This window comes from Galleria mellonella, unplaced genomic scaffold, assembly GCF_026898425.1.
Source record: "Galleria mellonella isolate WM207_F2 unplaced genomic scaffold, CSIRO_AGI_GalMel_v1 utg63, whole genome shotgun sequence".
In the NCBI taxonomy this organism is placed as follows: Eukaryota; Metazoa; Arthropoda; class Insecta; order Lepidoptera; family Pyralidae; genus Galleria; species Galleria mellonella.
This window is the reverse complement of record NW_026442130.1, coordinates 14137305-14157500: the sequence shown is the minus strand read 5'-3', so window position 1 is coordinate 14157500 and position 20196 is coordinate 14137305. Positions and strand designations below refer to the sequence as shown.

General features: G+C 38.8%; 2 protein-coding genes across 2 annotated transcripts in view; both read left to right on the top strand.

Annotated features, from left to right (window-relative positions):
- Positions 1–3403, top strand: part of LOC113515766 (3-ketoacyl-CoA thiolase, mitochondrial) — a 12890-nt gene extending 9487 nt beyond the window's left edge. The window contains exons 6-8 of the mRNA XM_026900045.3: positions 222–416; positions 1187–1341; positions 2325–3403. Of these exons, the coding sequence (XP_026755846.1) occupies positions 222–416; positions 1187–1341; positions 2325–2406 (432 nt within the window). The 3' untranslated portion in view covers positions 2407–3403. The remainder of the gene's footprint in view (positions 1–221; positions 417–1186; positions 1342–2324) is intronic.
- Positions 3404–8329: 4926 nt separating this feature from the next.
- LOC113515777 (3-ketoacyl-CoA thiolase, mitochondrial-like) lies at positions 8330–20130 on the top strand. Its single transcript, XM_026900061.3, has 8 exons — positions 8330–8481; positions 11788–11954; positions 13903–14037; positions 14580–14844; positions 15936–16111; positions 16909–17109; positions 17559–17713; positions 19009–20130. The coding sequence occupies exons 1-8, from the start codon at positions 8460–8462 to the stop codon at positions 19088–19090; spliced, it is 1203 nt and encodes a 400-aa protein (XP_026755862.1). The 5' UTR covers positions 8330–8459; the 3' UTR covers positions 19091–20130.
- The last annotated feature ends 66 nt before the right edge of the window (positions 20131–20196 follow it).

The following is a 20196-nucleotide window of genomic DNA, read 5'->3' as shown; positions in this document are numbered from 1 at the left end:
ATGACACGGCGCTTTAAGCAGTTAGCATGAGTTATATTGAATTACCCTTTTTAAAGTTGTTTAAAAAAAAACAACTTCATGAATGGGCGTCACAGCGTCTTCTGCGACACCATGGTATCGTTCATGTCTTCATAGGCAACAATTAGCACTTTTCATCAGGGTAGACGACAGCGTGTTTGCTATTTCCGCTTTAATTAAATAAATGGCATGGTCTTGTACAGGGTATCAGTGATGGCGCCGGTGCGCTGGTCCTCGCCAACGAGGCAGCAGCCAAGAACCTGAAGCCCCTGGCGCGGCTGGTGGGCTGGTCGTACGTGGGTGTTGACCCCAGCATCATGGGCATCGGACCCGTGCCCGCCATCCAGAACGTCCTCAAGGCCACCAACCTCACCCTGAACGACATTGATTTGATTGAGGTAAGTCGATAATCGAAGAATCCGTCTGAACTGTTCCATCTACAGTAATGGAAAGAACGCACTTGGGCCCTCACAGGATTAGCGTAGCCCACTTTTTTATAAAGGGCTACATGCGTTTGGCATTTGGCACCTGATGGAAAGTGGTAACCGTCGCCTATAGACATGAGCAGTACCATGGACATAACAGAGTATACTGTTTCGCCCATGAAACCCCACATGTGTTGCCATTCCTGAGGACTCAGGTGTTATTCCTCTGTCCCAGTAAATTCATGCCATATCCCACCCTTATTACAGATTTATGACTACAATCTAATGTATCCCCCACGTTAGGGGGGCGGAGGAGGGCTAATGTTACGTAACACCCAAGTGACCATTTTCTACTTAAAACTCATTAGAGATTTTGTGAGATTATTCTAGGGGTATATTAAAACTATAAGTCAAATTCTTTAGTAATATGGATAAAAACATATGGAAGATAGGAAGATGATGATGATTCTAGGGTATATCCTTCCCCCTTCCCTTCAATCCCTTCCCCTTGAGCGTCGGGGGAGGGTACCAGGCTTAGCACTTGTCTACTTTTCGTTATATTTATTTTGACTATTTTTGTTGTCGTCTGGGATGGGGGCAAGGCATTGGTAATAATCAAAGCCGTACCCTCAGACTTTGCCCGGTTCCTCATAAAATATGGCATCCTAACTTGATGACCAAATAATTAAGATTTTTGTGTAACGCTGATTTTTTGAAAATAATATTTTTTCAATGCCATGTAGATCAACGAGGCATTCGTAGCTCAGACCCTGTCGTGCGCCAAGGCCCTCAAGCTGGACCAGGAGAAGCTGAACGTGAACGGAGGCGCCACCGCCCTCGGCCACCCGCTCGGGGCATCCGGCGCCCGCATCACCGCCCACCTTGTGCACGAACTCAGGTACATTCAATTTCAAAGCTTTTATACTTAGCAATATAACTTTTTTTTTAATGAACAAAAATGAAATAATGATTTTATCTGCGATATATGCTGGCGGGGCACCAGGTGAGGATGAAAAAGTAAGTCAGCAAATCGCTCCTCCTAGTCCCCCCTAGGCCTCCTCGTGGTCCTACTTGGAAACCAGTGTACTAAATTCAAAGATGCATACAGTATCACGATGGGCTAACTGACCTGCTTTCATTTTCGCCTATTATCTCTCACTGGTGCCCCGCCAGCGTATACCGTTAGCGCAGGCGGGGTTACCATTTCATTATTATCTATTAAAAAACCCCTGAAATCCATCGTAGTTGACTCTAGATGAATTCATCACGATGAGCTAACAGATCTGCTTCCATCCTCACCTATCATCCCCTCACTAGTGCTTCGCCAGCGTATACCGGTAGCGCATATATGGTTACTATCCCATTATAAATAGATAGATACTCTTTATTGTTTCCTCCAAAAGATTACAATAGTAAACTTATTATAAATATAAATAATTACAAGAAATAATCACAATGAGAAAACAATGGGCGACCTTCATCGCATTATCATTCATTTAAAATTCAAGCAATGGGTTACATCTTTTTTTAGTCATATTTACTTATATAATAATTAATTTAGTACAATTTTTACAATTTATATTGAACGAGAACAAAGTCTGCATCACCATCAGTCCCCAAACTACGCCAGACCTGTATCGTGGGGACTAAACTACATTTATTTTTCTTATCCGAACCGATACGACAACATAACCTTCAAGGAAAGAGCATATTCCTTTTTAAAAGGCCGGCAGCACACCTGCAATGCCGTTGGTGTTGTGGGTGACCATGGGCGGCGGTAGTCACTTACCATCAGGTGAGCCGCATGCTCGTTTGCCTCCTGTGTTGTAAAAAAAAATCCTGAAACATTTGCTGTGTCTAATTGTTAATTTTTTCATACAGACGGCGTGGACTGAAAAGGGCTATTGGATCAGCGTGCATCGGAGGCGGACAGGGCATCGCCGTGCTCGTTGAAGCTGTCTAAACAGTTAATCAAATAGTTACTGCCAAAAATGTTGTTGTTAAGACTATATTAAACATTTTAATGTTACATAGATGATAAAAGATACAAGCGATAACAAATTATCATTGGTTCAAAGTACAGATATATTTTTGATCTTTGTACATTTTAGAACTAGACAAATAATGCGTAACAGTAGTTTCCATACATTTAATACACAATACACATCGACTAAATCAATGACCGTTCTATGAGGGTACAGAGGAATAACACCTCAGTCCTCAGGAATGGCAACGCATGGGGGGTATCATGGGCGTAACAGTATACTCCGTTATGTCCATGGTACTGCTCATGTATATAGGCGACGGTTACAATTTACCATCAGGTGGGCCGTCAGCTTATTTGCCAGTCTAAGTTGCATAAAAAAATCTAGGATAGAGTCGAAAAATTGCCCGGCAAGGCAAAAATGAAGGGCAGCAATTTTATTTTTGCCTGGGACGGCAAAATTGCAAAATGCACCGCTGGATGAAACTTAATTGAGTCATTAACACAAATTATTGTCTAATGTATTTTTTAACTTTGTATTTACTTGAAATTGTAAAGTTATTTTATAATAATTAATTTTTTAACATCATCATGTTGCTTGGAAGAAATCTTAGCTGTAAGGCCACCCATTATTGCTTTGTCTGGTAAAGTAATCCTATTTTTTTTACATGTTTCAAGTAAATATCTCATTTTTTTTATGGGCACAATAGAGTTTTCATTCATTCATTTCCCAAAAATCCGTTTTATTTGAAACTATGAAATGACATGAGTTTGAATGTTGGACTGAAGTCACGTCAATTATTACATGGAGTCATAAAGAAATTGTTATTATATTGGTATATGTATAGTTTATACACTTGTATAATATAAGAGTGTGCTTAAAAATAAATAAAATATAAAATATTTTGTGAAGATTATATTTTGTGAAACTATTTATTGTATTTGTGATCAATAAAGTTGTTTTTCTATTTATTTATTTCATTATTTTGACTTCTTTACAGTAGTAATCATCTTTTTCCTACCCTTTTCCTAATTATTATTTGGCATCGGCGTAATATGTTTTTTTTTATCCATATTACAAAAAGATTTGGCTTATACTTTTATGACCAGCCGCCTGACTGAGGGGAAAAGGGATTGTTAATAATGGAGTTTGACAGCCCCATTACTAGCAATATGCCTTATTAGGTTGACCTCCACGTGGTTCCCCCTGGACACCATCGTGAACAATTCTTGTTGAATTCGTCACGATGGGCTAACTGACCAGCTTCATCCTTCACTGGTGCCCCGCCGGTGTATACCGATAGCGCGGGTGGGCTTACCATATCACCCATAAAAAAAGCTACCTGACTGACGTCAACCCTCTTTGGGAATGCATTTGTTGGTGGTTTCCAGCATCTACGATATGGAGGAAAGGATTAAGGAAAAAGGCAGGGAACGTTGGGAATTCATAAAGGAAATTGGTAAATAAAAGGAATAAAGGTCTTATTTGGGAATGAAAAGGAGGGACACTGCAGTTGCGGAAAAGACTGGGACACTGCAGCGGCTCGGAAGGCCGGGGTCGCATATCCGTACGCCCTTGTTACAGATTACAGGTAAACTGTATTTAAATACCTATGTTTAATTTTGTTGGTGACTTGGCGCTTTGTAGATTTGGTACTAAAATTGGTAGAGAGCACTTAAAAAGACTTGCTTAGCATTAAAATAAAAACAAAATTATGTTTAAAATGCCTAGATCACTTTAAGAATCGCCGAAGAACATTGCATTTTTTGCGTATTTATCTATAAGTAGGTATAGTTACATAATTAAAATAATTATTAGAGATTATTATTTATCTCTTTATTTCATAATATTGGATCACTTATCAGCTGTAGACGATATCAAGTGCAAGTTTATTTTTGAAGTACATACATACATACATATCTGTCACGCCTGTCTCCCATTAGGGTAGGCAGAAACAATGGAACGCCAAATGCTTCGATTCAAACAAATCTGTAATACTACAATTATATTAGGACATTAAGTGGGTGTCCACTAAACGTATGGCATTTCTGACGAGCATCCGATCCCCGTCCCCTTCCCCCTCGGTGAGATGTCATGTCAATTTAGCTCGAAACCTTCCCCTTGTTCTCAATCTCACGTGTCATTTTTCAAAATGTGTATTTTTATTTTAGTTCATTTTTATTCAACACAACCGTAATGTTTTTAACATTTTTTTTTATACAACTTAGAATGGCAAACAAGCTGACGGCCCACCTGATGGACAGTGGTAACCGTCGCCTATAGACAAGAGCAGTACCGTGGACATAACAGAGTATACTGTTTCGCCCATGATACCCCCCATGCGTTGCCATTCCTGAGGACTCAGGTGTTATTCCTCTGTACCTTGCAAATTCACGCCATATCCCACCCTTCAAACCGAAACACAGCCATGCAAACACAACTGCTTCACGGTAGAAACACGAATGGGACAGAGGTACCCAAGCAATCGACTTTTGTACAGTCTCCCTCTGGTATTTTTTTTAAACTAGTATTTAAAATTACTTCGAAAATAGTTTAAAATCACAGAATAATTGAACAATGTAAACGAGAATTATTAAAATTTATATACAATAAAATGTGTTGTGTGTGAGGTTAAGTAACCAGAGGAGGACTTTGTACAAAAGTCGATTGCTTGGGTACCTCTGTCCCATTCGTATTTCTACCGTGAAGCAGTTGTGTTTGCATGACTGTGTTTCGGTTTGAAGAGTGCGATATGACGCGAAGCGTTCAGATTCGAGCCGAATCTTGCCTCCTCTCATGTTGGGAGAAGGTTTTTTTTAATGGATGATAATGAAATGGTAACCTCACCTGCGCTATCGGTATACGCTGGCGGGGCACCAGTGAGAGATGACAAATAAGAACGAAAGCAAGTCAGTTAGCCCATCGTGACGAATTCAACTAGAATTAAACACGATGGTTTCCAGGGGATCATGTGGAGGTCGACCTGACAGGGTATATTGCTAGTAATAACGCTATTTGACCCCATTACTAACAATCCCTTTCCCCCCACTGCCACAACGTTGTTAATATATGCAAAATAGTCAAATTGCTACTCTACAATGACATTAATTAGGTATATCGGCATCTACTTTATAAAAGGTGGTCAAAACAACTTGTTGACAGCTGATTACATAGTCATACGTAGGGCTGCCATCACCTAAATTGCCGACACCGGATAAACATGGCAAAAATCCCGGACATTTGGGCAAAATATGATTTTTTCCCCGGACACTTTTGAAAAATATTTTTTTTAACAAAAATAAAAACATTGTTATATGTATAAAAACAGGGTTATAGTGGATAAATTTGTAACTACGATTTATTTCAATCTCGCCTATATTTCAAGATCGCCTACCTATAAAAAAAAAATTAGATTTCCCCTGACAACAAAAGTGTCCGGGTGTAACCCGGACATTTTTCAAAAACCCCTGTCGGACGGCACCCGGACGTCCTTTAAACTAAGATAAATCCGGGGGGGGGGGGAAGGGATTATTAGTAATGGAGACTGAGAATCCCATTGCTAGCTATATATCTAACCAGATCGACCTCCTCGCAGTTCCCCCTGGAAACTATCATGATAAATTCTGATGAATTCATCATGATGGGCTGGTGCTCCGCCAGCGTATCCTGTTAGCGCAGGCGGGGTTACCATACCATTTTCATCCATCAAAAAAAAAAGATAAATCCGGGGAATTTCGGACGGATGGCAGCCCTAGTCATATGCCGTCTTAAAATGTAGATAATTCTATCGCTTACATAAATTTATCGCGAGTACAAAGTACGGGCAGAGTTAAGGTACAGGTTTTTCTTTGTTGCTATTTTGTTTTTTAACTATTTCATATCTGTTACGTTTTTTTTTTATAATGCATGATAATGAAATGATAACCCCGCCTGCGCTAACGGTAAACGTTGGCGGGGCACCAGTGATGATTGGTGAGGATGAAAAGGCAGGTCAGTTAGCTCGTCGTGACGAATTCAATGTTAAATTAGTCACGATGGTTTCCAGAGGGAATCGCGTGTATCTGATAGCAATGGTGACTAACTTCCCCATTACTAACAATCCCTTCCCCCCTATCTATTACTTTAGGTATATATTATAAAGTATTCGTATGTATATACTATCGAACTAGTCATATCATGTGGATTTGCCGGCGTGAATTAGGATAGGTGATAAATGAATGTTCATATAACATTTTTTTTTTTAATGTAGGATCTCGAATTTTAAATATATGTAGTTCGTACCTAATATGTATTACATTATCTGTGGTAATAAATGTTTTTTTTTCGAATTTTGAAAATGATTAAATGCTTCTGGCTATTCAAGATAGCCAGGATCCATCATGCTGGAAAACTTTTTTTCACAACACACGGGGCAAACAAGCATGCGGCTCACCTGATGGTAAGTGACTACCGCCGCCCATGATCACCCACAACACCAGAATCATTGCAGGTGTGCTGCCGGCCTTTTAAAAAGGAATATGCTCTTTTCTTGAAAGTTAGGATTTTGTATCGGTTCGGAAATACAGCTGCTGGAAGTTGATTCCAAAGAGTGGTTGTGCGTGGAAGAAAGTGCTTTGAAAACGCACGGTGGAGGACCGCCACGCGTCCAGATGGTTGGGATGAAACTTGCTAAATGGCTAAATATTATAAAGATCGCCTATGTACATGGACAGTACCACAGATAATATAATACTATGACAGTACTAAGACCATGATAGAATATACTGTAACGCCCATGACACCCCTCATGGTTTGGCATACGAGAGGACTAGGTGTGGAGTTAAGAGCTAATAATTTCACTGCTACATCTCACCGTCAAACCAAAATAACTGCTGCACGGTAGAAACACGTATGTGACAAAGGTTCTCAAGCAGACTTTAGTTTGTCACACTCAAATGTTACGGGTGGGGGAAAGGGATTGTTAGTAATGGAGACTGAGAATCCCATTGCTACCAATATACCCAACCAATACGACCTCCTCGCAGTTTCCCCTGGAAACTATCATGGTTAATTCCTGATGAATTCATCATGATAGGCTAACTGGCCTGTTTTCATTCTCATCTATCACCCTTCACTGGTGCTCCGCCAGCGTATCCCTTTAACGCAGGCGGGGTTATCATACCATTTACACCCATCAAAAAAAAAAATGTTGCGGGTGGGGAGGAAAAGGGATAGTTAGTAATGGGGATTAGTACTATTACCTACTAGCAATATACCCTATCAGATCGACCTCCTCGCGGTTCTCCAAAAAACCATCGTGATTATTTCATTGTTCAATTTGTCAGGATGGACCGACTGACCCGCTTCGTTTTAATTTATCATCCCTCACTGGTGCCCCGCCAATGTATACCGACAGCGCAGATGGGGCTACCATTTCATTCTTATGTATTAAAAAAAATGATGCGGGTTTGATTCCACTTCTATTGCCAATTTTTATAAATACAATGTGATAGCGGGACAATTTTTGTTACTAGATTTTTCTTTTACTATTGTTGGCTGTTATTAGGGGCATACAGTTTACAATTTATTCTTGATCAAAAAAAATTTTTTTTGATATTGCGGCATAATTTTATTTATTCAAATCACATACATACATACATACATACATATCTGTCACGCCTGTCTCCCATTAGGTTAGGCAGAAACAATGGAACGCCAAATGCTTCGATTCAAACAAACCTCTTTCGCTTCCTCCACACCCATCAATCTTTTCATACACGCTCAGTTACGGGTACTTTTATTTTGGCCCTTCTTCAGCACGTCGCCTATTTGGTCAACATACGTCCGTCTAGGGCGGCCCCTACCGACATCAAATCACATAAGTATATAAGTACTTGCTATCTATAAGCGACATGAAAGTTAAGAAACATTGCTATCGCTTCACAAGAAGTAGGCAACCATATGTGATCGCTAGCCGGTCGCGGAGTGACGCGCCGCGTGCAGTTTAGACGTTTTGTGATTGTAGTTACATTGTTAAAACCATAATAACAACATGTCAGTTGCTGTGAATAAAGGTAGGATATACATAATTTTATTCAATATTTATTGTAACCTGTTCCATTCTTAAAAAATAATTAATTTGTGTGTACACAGACTTGTTTTGACAGATTAATTTGAACGATTTGTGTCAATAAATGTTACAAAATGTACCTGGCTGTTATCATTAATGCTGTGTACTTGGTAACAAAGCATATTATCACGGCGTATAATTGTTATGTACTTATGTATTTATTCTCTAATTATCATAATATATATATATATATATATATATATATATATATATATATATATATATATATATATATATATATATATATATATATATATATATTTAATATTTTTTAATTCAATTCACTTATATTCGTATTTTCTGATATTGCTCACAACTTGGGTTACATGTTTGTTTTTATTATTTACTTCATTTTCTCGCACTGTACAACTATGTTAAAGTGAATGCTGTGAACACCTATAACAGGCGTGTGCATTAATATTGTATTGTATTTAATGTTTGTTATATATGTTATAATGCAATATGCTGTTGGTGTTCCTTAAATAAATAAACTATAAAAACTTCTATAATATTAATTTAGTTTTAATAAAGTTTTAGTGGCAATTGTACCTATCTAGATTGGAGATAGGTAGGCAAGTTCAATGTCCAGTTTAAGGTAGAGTAAGAGAGAGATATATAATATGCACTGCATTGACAACCATAGACAAAAAAAAAATTCTGTGCCAAAAATAAGCTCGCTCGTTCTGAAACCATTTGAATCAATATTGGAACAAATTATAAGAATAGTAAATAAACAGATCATACATACCACAGACACTTGAATAAATAAATAATATTTAAAAAAAATTTAACCCCTGTGTGGGTGTAGTTGCATATAGATAGATAGATACTTTTTATTGTTTCCTCCAAAAGATTACAATAGTAAACTCATTCTCGATATAAATAATTACAAGAAATAATCACAATGAGAAAACAATAGACTCTTATCGCTAAGAGCGATCTCTGCCAGGCAACCTTTGGATGGAGAGGAGTAATTATAAACAATTTGATTGGAGGCACGATGAAAATCCTATTATTTCTAAATAAAAGTCGTTTGCTTGGGTACCTCTGTCCCATTCGTGTCTCAACCGTAAAGCAGTCGTATTGGCATGGCTGTGTTTCGGTTTGAAGGCTGGGATATGGCAGTGAATTTACAGGGTACAGAGGAATAACACCTGATTTCTCAGGAATAGCAACGCATGTAGGGTATCATGGGCGAAACAGTATACTCTGTTATGTCCATGGTACTGCTCATGTTTATAACCGCTAATACTCTACTGCTCTACATTGATCTCCCCCATAAAGGTGGGTTTGCCTGTAGTTGCTACGCGTGGCAGGTGGATTGGCAGTCGCAGTTTGGCTTTTGGTGACGCTTAAGAGGTACGCTGCTGCTCATCCTTCCACCATAAGGTCCCTTAGTCGTCTCGTACGACACACACGGGGTTATTATTTTTAACTGTAATGCTATTAAATTAATTTACACTACAGACATAGTGGCTATTATGTATGCGTCGTATATGTAAATGCTTAATACATTACCATATTATATATGAAAGAAAGAAGAAAGAAAGATCGACTTCGTATATATAAACATCGACTTCGCTGCTGCTCGCATGAATCATAGGAATTAATTAAAAAATCTACTGTATGGATAATCTGGTAGTATTGTTTTATTGTTACCCTATTCCCTTCGGCCGCAACAGAATGTGAGTGCTTCGCTCTTTTGAGGGCGAAGCAATAAACTGAGTTGTGACCGTTTTGTATTGTTATGGCACACGCACAAACGAAAAAATTGTATTTAGCTTTATGTATTTTTTTTTTAATCATTTACGTTATCTCGCTTTTTATGTATATCTATATATGTTGTAATTTGTGTGCTGTAAGTAATGCAAATAAATTATCTGTTTTTTTTTTTATACAACTTAGAATGGCAAACAAGCTGACGGCCCACCTGATGGAAAGTGGTAACCGTCGTCTATAGACATGAGCAGTACCATGGACACAACAGAGTATACTGTTTCGCCCATGATACCCCCCATGCGTTGCCATTCCTGAGGACTCAGGTGTTATTCCTCTGTACCCAATAAATTCACGCCATATCCCACTATTCAAACCGAAACACAGCCATGCAAACACGACTGCTTCACGGTAGAAATACGAATGGGATAGAGGTACCCAAGCAATCGACTTTTGTACAAAGTCTCCCTCTGTCTATCTAAAAATAACAACTTATGGATTAGCAATAACTAACTAACTAGCTGAGGCAAATATTGTTGGCTTATCATTTATAAGCTTTTGCTGTCCGCTACTTCGAACACGTGGACTTCAGAAGTAGATAAAACCAATGAAAAACGTCACTCTTAATTAGCGTATCAAAATAAAATACATACCAGATTTTAAGTTAAAACCGCATCCAATTAATATTAAAAAAAATATTGTTTTAGCTTCCCTTTCCCGTCCCTATTGCCCTTTATCAAGACCGCTTTATATAAATTTTCCTTACATATCAGTTATAGATATAAAAAACATTGGACAAGATTGATACCCTAAATCCCTTGATTACAGTCTTGACAAGATATCTGTAAACAAACTCTTCAATCGACTTTATAAAAAAAAACTACTTATTTTTAACGTTTGTTACCTCATAACTCCGTCAGTTCTAAATTAATTTGGTAAATTCTTTCCCTATCTGAAGGGATATACTTACAGACTGGTCCTATAGTCCAATTTTATCGAAATCGTTTCAGTAATTGATTTTTTATATGAAATTAACTGGTTTTGCCATAAGTAGATAGATTGATAATTTATTCACGTTACTTACAGCAAACAAATTACAATACATACATACACATAATACACAATAAAAGAGATAAAAGAATGAAAATAAAAAAGCACAAAACAAAAACAAAAAACAAAATATATAAATTAACAATTTCCTTTCTTTTCTTTCCTCCATGCGTGTGCCATAGTAACACAAAATGGTCACATCTCAGTTTATTGCTTTGCCCTTAAAAGGGCAAAACACTGATATTCTGCTGTGGCCAAGAGTCAGTCGCGAAATTCCTTATTAAAAATAATAATACAATGAAATATAAATAAAATGCATTGTGCGTGTTACATTCGCCTTCATTTGATATTATATTTTAAATAAATAAATAAATAACAGATACCATTAGATGAGGGGTAGTCAGAGGTCACTTTCTGTCACATTCAGGTATTCAGGTTAGTATAAGTACTTTTTCTTTGTCAAAGATAATCTTAATTGACGCAGGTATTTTTATCGTGGCGGCGAAACGGACGCCGTTCGGACGCATGGGTGGTTTGCTGAAGGACGTACACCCTTCGGACTTGCTGGCGGTGGCTGCCAAGGATGCCATCAGAGCTGGTAACGTGGCACCGACCGCAATAGACACGGTCAACATTGGACAAGTCTATGGGGTGAGATGTTAGATAAATTACATTGATGTATGCCTGATTTAGGTAAACTAATTTTTTTTCCATAGGTGATAAAGGAATCGTAACCCTGTCTGCGCTACCGGTATACGCTAGCGGGGCACCAGTTAGTGATGATAGGTGAGGATGGAAGCAGATCAGTTGGCCCTTCGTGACGAATTCGAAAAGAATTAACCAAGGGGGTTTCCAGGGTGAACCGCGTGGAAGTTGACCTGATAGGGTATATTGCTAGCAATGGGGGTTTTTTTTAATGGATGATAATGGAATGGTAACCCCACCCGCGCTATCGGTATACACCGGCGGGGCACCAGTGGAAGATGATAGGTGAGGATGAAGTAGGTCAGTTAGCCCGTCGTGACGAATTCTAAAAGAATTAACCATGATGGTTTCCAGGGTGTACCGCGTGAAAGTTGACCTGATAGGGTATATTGCTAGCAATGGGGTTGTCAGATCCTCATTACTAACAATTTCTTACTCCCCCCCCCCCCCTTCCCAAGGCAAACTGATTAACTCTTGGAGATAATAACAATTAGATAGATAGATAATTTATTTGCATTACTTACAGCACACAAATTACAACATATATAGATATACATAAAAAGCGAGATAACGTAAATGATTAAAAAAAAATACATAAAGCTAAATACAATTTTTCGTTTGTGCGTGTGCCATAACAATACAAAATGGTCACAACTCAGTTTATTGCTTCGCCCTCAAAAGAGCGAAGCACTGATATTCTGTTGCGGCCAAGGGAATAGGGTAACAATAAAACAATACTACCAGATTATCCATACAGTAAACAGATAGATATGGCAATCTATCTAGCAGACAATTGGGACATAGAGGTAACTTGCTGGAATGTCTAACTTTTGCCTCTCAATTAAGAATTTTTGTAAATTAATTTTGAAACTGGACTTAGTGGCGATCAGTCTTATAGGAGGTGGTATATTGTTCCAACATTTTGTGGCTTGATATCGGAAGCTACCATTAAAAGCTGCTGTTTTATGGGGATTACAAGCTAGAAGAAAACGTGACTCTCTAGTACTGTGATTATGTAATCTGGTGAATTTAAGTTTAGAAAAGAGGTACTCGGGTCTATGAAACTTCAATACATCAAAAATTAAGCATTAAACTGATTAATTCGTGGAGATAATAACAATTAGCTCAAATTTGTTATATTTCAGTTCAATGAATGTTATACTCAATACATCAATCAAAGATTTTTTTTTATTTTTATTTCCAACCGACTTTAAAAAGAAGGAGGTCCACAATTAGGTTTTATTTATTTTACGTTTGTTGCATCACTCTAATAATAACTCTGTCAATTATAAACCAATTTGGAAATTTTCTTTTTTATCTGAAAGGATATAGTTTCAAATTGATCTTACAGAAATTTTGCCAAAATCGATTCAATAGTTTAGCTTTTTAATTTAAATGTCTTTTTTTATGGTAACATAAAATATACATATACCAATTCTTTTGTACAAAAGCACTGACTGGAGTTAAGGGCGACTACCACCAGAGGGAGACTTTGTACAAAAGTCGATTGCTTGGGTACCTCTGTCCCATTCGTGTTTCAACCGTGAAGCAGTTGTGTTTGTATGGCTGTGTTTCGGTTTGAAGGGTGGGATATGGCGTGAATTTACTGGGTACAGAGGAATAACATCTGCGTCCTCAGGAATGGCAACGCGTGGGGGGTATCTTGGGTGAAACAGTATAGTCTGTTATGTCCATTGTACTGCTCGTGTCTATAGGCGACGGTTACCACTTTCCATCAGGTGGGCCGTCAGCTTATTTGCCATTCTTAGTTGTATAAAAAAAGGCATATTCCGACTGACTATACTTCTATTAGGTTACAACCATCTCTGCTCTTATCAAAGAATGTAATATTTTAAAAAAATATTATAGGTAACTAATATTTTTATTGTTATAGTTAAGTGGAACGTCCGATGGTGGACTGTCACCACGTCATGCAGCCTTAAAAGCAGGAGTCCCGCAGGACAAGCCCGCTCTTGGCGTGAACAGGCTCTGCGGATCAGGATTCCAAGCTATCGTCAACAGTACTCAGGTAATATTCTCCATTCAAATACTTATATATTTTTATTATTTATTATCAGCATATCAGCTGTTGACTGGCCAACGTTGAATATAGCCCCCTCCCCCCTTACGGAGGCTCCCCCCTTATTAGGGGAGCTCTATGTTAAGACCAGAAAGAGACTTTGTACAAAAGTCGATTGCTTGGGTACCTCTGTCTTATTTGTGTTTCAACCGTGAAGCAGTTGTGTTTGCATGGCTGTGTTTCGGTTTGAAGGGTGGGATATGGCGTGAATTTACTGGGTACAAAGGAATAACACCTGAGTCCTCAGGAATGGTAACGCATGGGGGGTATCATGAGCGAAAAAGTATACTCTGTTATGTCCATGGTACTGCTTATGTCTATAGGCGACGGTTACCAGTTTCCATCAGTTGGGCCGTCAGCTTGTTTGCCGTAATAAGTAATGGGTCTGTTGGATCTCACTACTAACAATCTCTGCCCTCCCCATTTTTGTAGTATATCAAAGTAGGCATTTCTCTGAAATGTGTCTGCAAAAGATTACCATTTGTTTCCAGGATATCCTCACAGGTGGAGCACAGGTGTCCCTTGCTGGTGGTACCGAAAACATGTCGGCTGTACCTTTCGCTATAAGAAACGTCCGCTTTGGTACCGCGCTAGGAACGGGTTACAACTTCGAGGACATGCTCACTGCAGGCTCCCTGGATAGCTACTGCAATTTCTCGATGCCGCAGACAGCTGAGAATTTAGCAGAGAAGTATGACTTGAAGAGAAGCGAGGTGGACGATTTTGCGCTACAATCGCAGAGAAGATGGAAAGCTGGTAAGATATGGTAAACTTGTATGATATGATTCCTAAGCACCAGTCTCTTTTAATGCCAGATTTCATACGAAGGTCCTTACATACCAGAGGGAAACTTTGTACAAAAGTCGATTGCTTGGGTACCTCTGTCCCATTCGTGTTTCAACCGTGAAGCAGTTGTGTTTGCATGGCTGTGTTTCGGTTTGAAGGATGGGATATGGCGTGAATTTATTGGGTACAGAGGAACAACACCTGAGTCCTCAGGAATGGCAACGCATGGGGGGTATCATGGGCGAAAGAGTATACTCTGTTATGTCCATGGTACTGTTCATGTGTATAGGCGACGGTTACCACTTTCCATCAGGTGGGCCGTCAGCTTGTTTGTCATTCTAAGTTGTATAAAAACAACATATATCACGTTCACTTTATTTACTATCACATTTCATCGAACTAACGTGTTTAAAACTGAAACCCAGCAATACAAACATTGATGCTTGAAGGGCATAGACAAAGTTCGACCAATCAATAGTCATATCATTCGGATATCGTCAAGTGTATTTGATTTGTTAACATTATTTTTAATTACCATAATCTGAAATTTAAATTAATACCAAATCGATTACATACCAGCCGTTTACTGTATACTGCCGAACATAGGCTTCCCCTTATAAGGGGAGTTTTGTCAATAGTTGTCACACTTGGCAGGTGGGTTGGCAACCCCAGTTAGGCTTTGGTGTTGGAGGTGAAGTGAGGAATACTGTTGCTTATCCCCTGACAATTAAGTTCCCTTAGTTGCCTCTTACGACACCCACGGGAAAGGAAGGGATGGCCCATTCTATGTTGATACCACACACGACTTTATGTCAGGTTTCATTAGTGTCAGGTTAAGTCTTGCGTCCTTTAAGATTTATAGTCAGAATAATTAATTTAAAAAAAGCATATTCCTTTTTAAAAGGTTGGCAGCACACCTGCAATGTGTCTAATACTGCGGGTGATCATGGGCAGCGATAGGCACTTACCATCAAGTGAGCCGCATGCTCGTTTGACTCCTCTGTTAAAAAAAAAAACTCGTAGGCCACGATATCCTTAGTTAATTTTCCGTTTGTTTACAGCGTTCGATGCCGGAGTTTTCAATGAGGAAATATCCCCTGTGACTGTAAAAGTAAAAAGGCAAGAAGTAGTGTTGGACAGAGACGAGCACCCTCGACCAGAGACGACCAGCGACGGGCTGAACAAGCTGCCCGTATTGTTTAGGAAGGGAGGCGTGGTGACAGCTGGTAATTCATCAGTAAGTTTAATGAAAACATTTATATCTTATTTTGGATTATTCATGGATTATGCTGACGTATCATCTGATGGAAAGTCGAAACCGTTTCCTGTAGAAATCAACATAACAGAGGAAGACTTTGTACAAAAGTCGATTGCTTGGGTACCTCTGTTCCATTCGTGTTTCAACCGTAAAGCAGTTGTGTTTGCATGGCTGTGTTTCGGTTAGAAGTATACCATACAGTATATAATGAATATACAGGGTACAGAGGAATAACATCTGAGTCCTCAGCAATGGCAACGTATGGGGGGTATCATGGGCGAAACAGTATACTCTGTTATGTCCATGGTATAGGCGTTATGTCATGTCCATAGGCGACGGTTAGCACTTTCTATCAGGATCGGCCGTCAGCTTGTTTGTCATTCTAAGTTGTATAAAAAAAATAACATGACAGCGGACTTTACGGCCTATTCGTGAAGACTAAAACGCACGAAGTAATTTCTAGACCATAATACATAATGATTAATGAGACGAATGATGGAAACAGATGAAAGAAGGGATATAGGTAAAAATTAGGGAATCTTTTTCTTACTTTATCTAATTTTATTTTTTTTACTTTTGCATAAAAGTTGACAACCCGAGTATCTAGTATCGTTCCAAATACATTTTGAATACAAACTTACATCTCTTCTTTTATTCAATTACTTACACTTACCATACATGTCGATTCCAGAAAACCTTTATTGCATTCTACAATGTCTACAATGTAGATACCTACAATTCTGTATCTACGTATATACTTGTTCTTCTATTGTCAGGGAATAAACGATGGTGCTGGCGCTCTGATCCTGGCCAGTGAGGAGGCTATCAAACAACATGGCTTCAAGCCTTTAGCGAGGATCTTGGGCTGGTCGTTTGTAGGCGTAGACCCGAGCATCATGGGCATTGGCCCAGTACCTGCTATTCAGAATGTTTTGTCTGTGACAGGACTCAAACTTAATGATATTGATTTGATTGAGGTAAACAATTTTAGATAATTACCAAACATCTTTAACTTTTAGGAAAGAAATCAACATCATCATTTCAGCCATTATCCGTCCACTGCTGGACATAAACTTCCCCCATAGACTAGTTTTTCTAGATAGATTAGTTTTTTTATTTATCATTTTTGAAGAACTTGAGGTAATTACTTAGGTAACAAGTATGCTTAGGTAACAAGATGGCAATCAAGCATAATACGTGCTTTATGGTATGTTGTATGGCCACCATAAGTCATAAACATTTGCAACACCAAAAGTATCACTCGGGTATTGTGACATCGGGATTTTGAGTCACAGTATTCAATATTTTCATTTCACCATATCTAACTCTTCAAACTTGAACACTACATATAAACAAGCTGCTAATAAGAAAGACATATCTCTACTTTTCCCTCTTGTGGTGATACTCAAAGTAATTTTTTTTTTAGATCAACGAAGCATTTGCTGCACAAACATTGGCTTGCGTGAAGGAACTGAAGCTTGATCAAAGCAAGCTGAATGTGAACGGTGGAGCTATCGCTATTGGTCATCCGGTAGGAGCATCAGGTGCTAGAATCACCGCGCATTTGACTCACGAACTCAGGTATTAGGACTATTTAAAAAAGTTGGATATATAAATAGCAGTCGGATGTAGAGACTGAATATAAATAGGTGATGTATGCAGGGACCGAAGAAAGCCTAGTTTAGGCTTTCTTCGATCCCTGCAAGCTGGTGTTGTTCAAGTTCCGGTTCCATCCTTAATCTTCTTGCTTAATCTCTTATGTAGGAGGATCGCAAGCACAAAGAATTCAATTCCACTAGAATGATGCATTGCAGTTTGCACAGCTTTGTGGGTTTTACTACTAGTCCATCTACGAGACTCATTAGCAGTATTAGGCCGTCAGTCTAACTAGTTTACTTTATGTCCCCTAATTTGCACTCTATCCCAAAATTTATATACTCAATGTGTTTAATACAGCAAGCATCTCGCCACTCGTATCTAATGGCGAGAACGGGATGTTTGAACAAATGCACCTTCAACTATAAAAAAAGTCTATCTACGAGATGGACTAGGAGTACGTCTTTTAATTAGTCTACCTTCTATTTCACTGGTTAGCTGATTAGAATTATTTTGTTTAATTCCACCACCATTAGTATATGTGTTTCTGCCAACACTCGAAGATTTACCACCATTATTACTACCAGATGTTCCACAACCTTCTATTTTAGCCATCAATCTCCGACTGCCTATTTATTCAGGCACGTTTTGCGACACGTGTCCACGGCACGAAAGCAGATCAGCTAGCTCATATTGAGGAATTCCACATGAATTAACCACGGTTTCTAGGGAATATCGCGTGGAGGTTAACCAGGTAGGGCGAGCAATTATATCAGCTGCTGAACATACGCCTGCCCCCTCTCTATTGTTTTGGCAGTAATTGCCATGCATGGCAGGCGGGTTGGGAACCGCAGTAAGGTTTTGGTAATGTTTTAAGAGGGACGCTGCTGTCCATCCATTCACCGTTACAATCCCTTACTCGCCTTTATATCTATACGACACCCATGGAAAAGAAAAAGGTGGCACATTCTATGTCGAGATCACACGATAATCATCATCATCATCACTTCAGCCATTATCCGTCCACTGCTGGACATAGGCCTCCCCCATAGACTGCCATAAGGAACCGTCCTGAGCCACCTGCATCCACTGACTCCCTGCAATGCATTTCAGATCGTCGCTCCATCTGGTGGGGGTTCGTCCTACACTGCGTTTACGCGTACGTGGTCGACACTCAAGAATCTATACGACAATAGAGCTTCTAAATTCCATTATTAACAATCCCTTCCCCCCTTCTATAACCATTTCCTATAGAATGTACAAAATACATTTATTTACAGACGGCGAGGCTTGAAGAGGGCCATCGGATCAGCATGCATCGGCGGCGGACAGGGCATCGCTGTTTTACTCGAGTCCGTCTGATGACTTGCGAGATCAACGAATGAACAATAAATAGACTGCTATAGAATACGGATAATTATAGTTTACTAGTTCTAATCTGCGGCTTTGCTCGTCAAAACTAGAATATAAAGAATTGGTAATAATGTTATATGTCGTCTCTTGGCTCCTTTTATAATGAAAATGTGTAAATCTGTTCTGTCATAAGTAATAGACATCCAAAACATTATCGTATTAAACTTTTATTTTATAATAGCTTGATATATGATCAGGGCTGTGGTTATATGGATACCGATCCCATATCTATATATTGGGCTCCTCTGGACATCAATGGCGGAAATAATGTCGTTCCGGTGTCGCCCATATTGGTCCGATATCAATTTTCGATAATGTTAGAAGCCTGTCATGCAATATTTTTGGATAACAGACTTTTAACATATTTGTTATTGGACCGATATATAGATATTTTTTTTAATGGATGATAATGGAATGGTAGCCCCACCCGCGCTATCGGTGTACACCGGCGGGGCACCAGTGAAGGATGAAGCTGGTCAGTTAGCCCCATCGTGACGAATTCAACAAGAATTGTTCACGATGGTTTCCAGGAGGAACCACGTGGAGGTCGACCTAATAAGGCATATAGCTAGCAGTGGGGCTGTCAAACTCCATTACTAACAATCCCTTTCCCCCCAATATATAGACATTGTAAGTAATATATATATATATATATATATATATATATATATATATATATATATATATATATATATATATATATACACTATCGCTGTCTATCCGTTCCTATGTATGCTTAAATCTTTAAAACAACGCAACGGATTTTGAAGCGGTGTTTTCAATTGATAAAGTGATTCAAGTGGAAGGTTTATATGTATAATACATGCATAATATTGTGGAGAAACACTGACAAATTTAGAAGTTTCTAATGTGATGTAATGTGTACCCGCCGAAGCCGGGGCGGGTCGCTAGTTTGAAATAAACAGTAAGATTGTTGGCGATATTACTTCTTTATTATATAAAAAAATATATTTTATATTGTTGTTGTGTATTGTGGTTTTATTTGTTCCTTTAATAGAAGTATGGCGATTTTTCATTCATTACCGGATTAACAC

Bases quoted from the DNA above. Each gene is read 5' to 3' on its own strand.
- LOC113515777 (XM_026900061.3), top strand. From the start codon at position 8,460: ATGTCAGTTGCTGTGAATAAAG. The intron at 11,955-13,902 runs GTGAGATGTTAG...TTATTGTTATAG, and splicing joins ACATTGGACAAGTCTATGGG to TTAAGTGGAACGTCCGATGG. The intron at 16,112-16,908 runs GTAAGTTTAATG...TTCTATTGTCAG, and splicing joins TGACAGCTGGTAATTCATCA to GGAATAAACGATGGTGCTGG.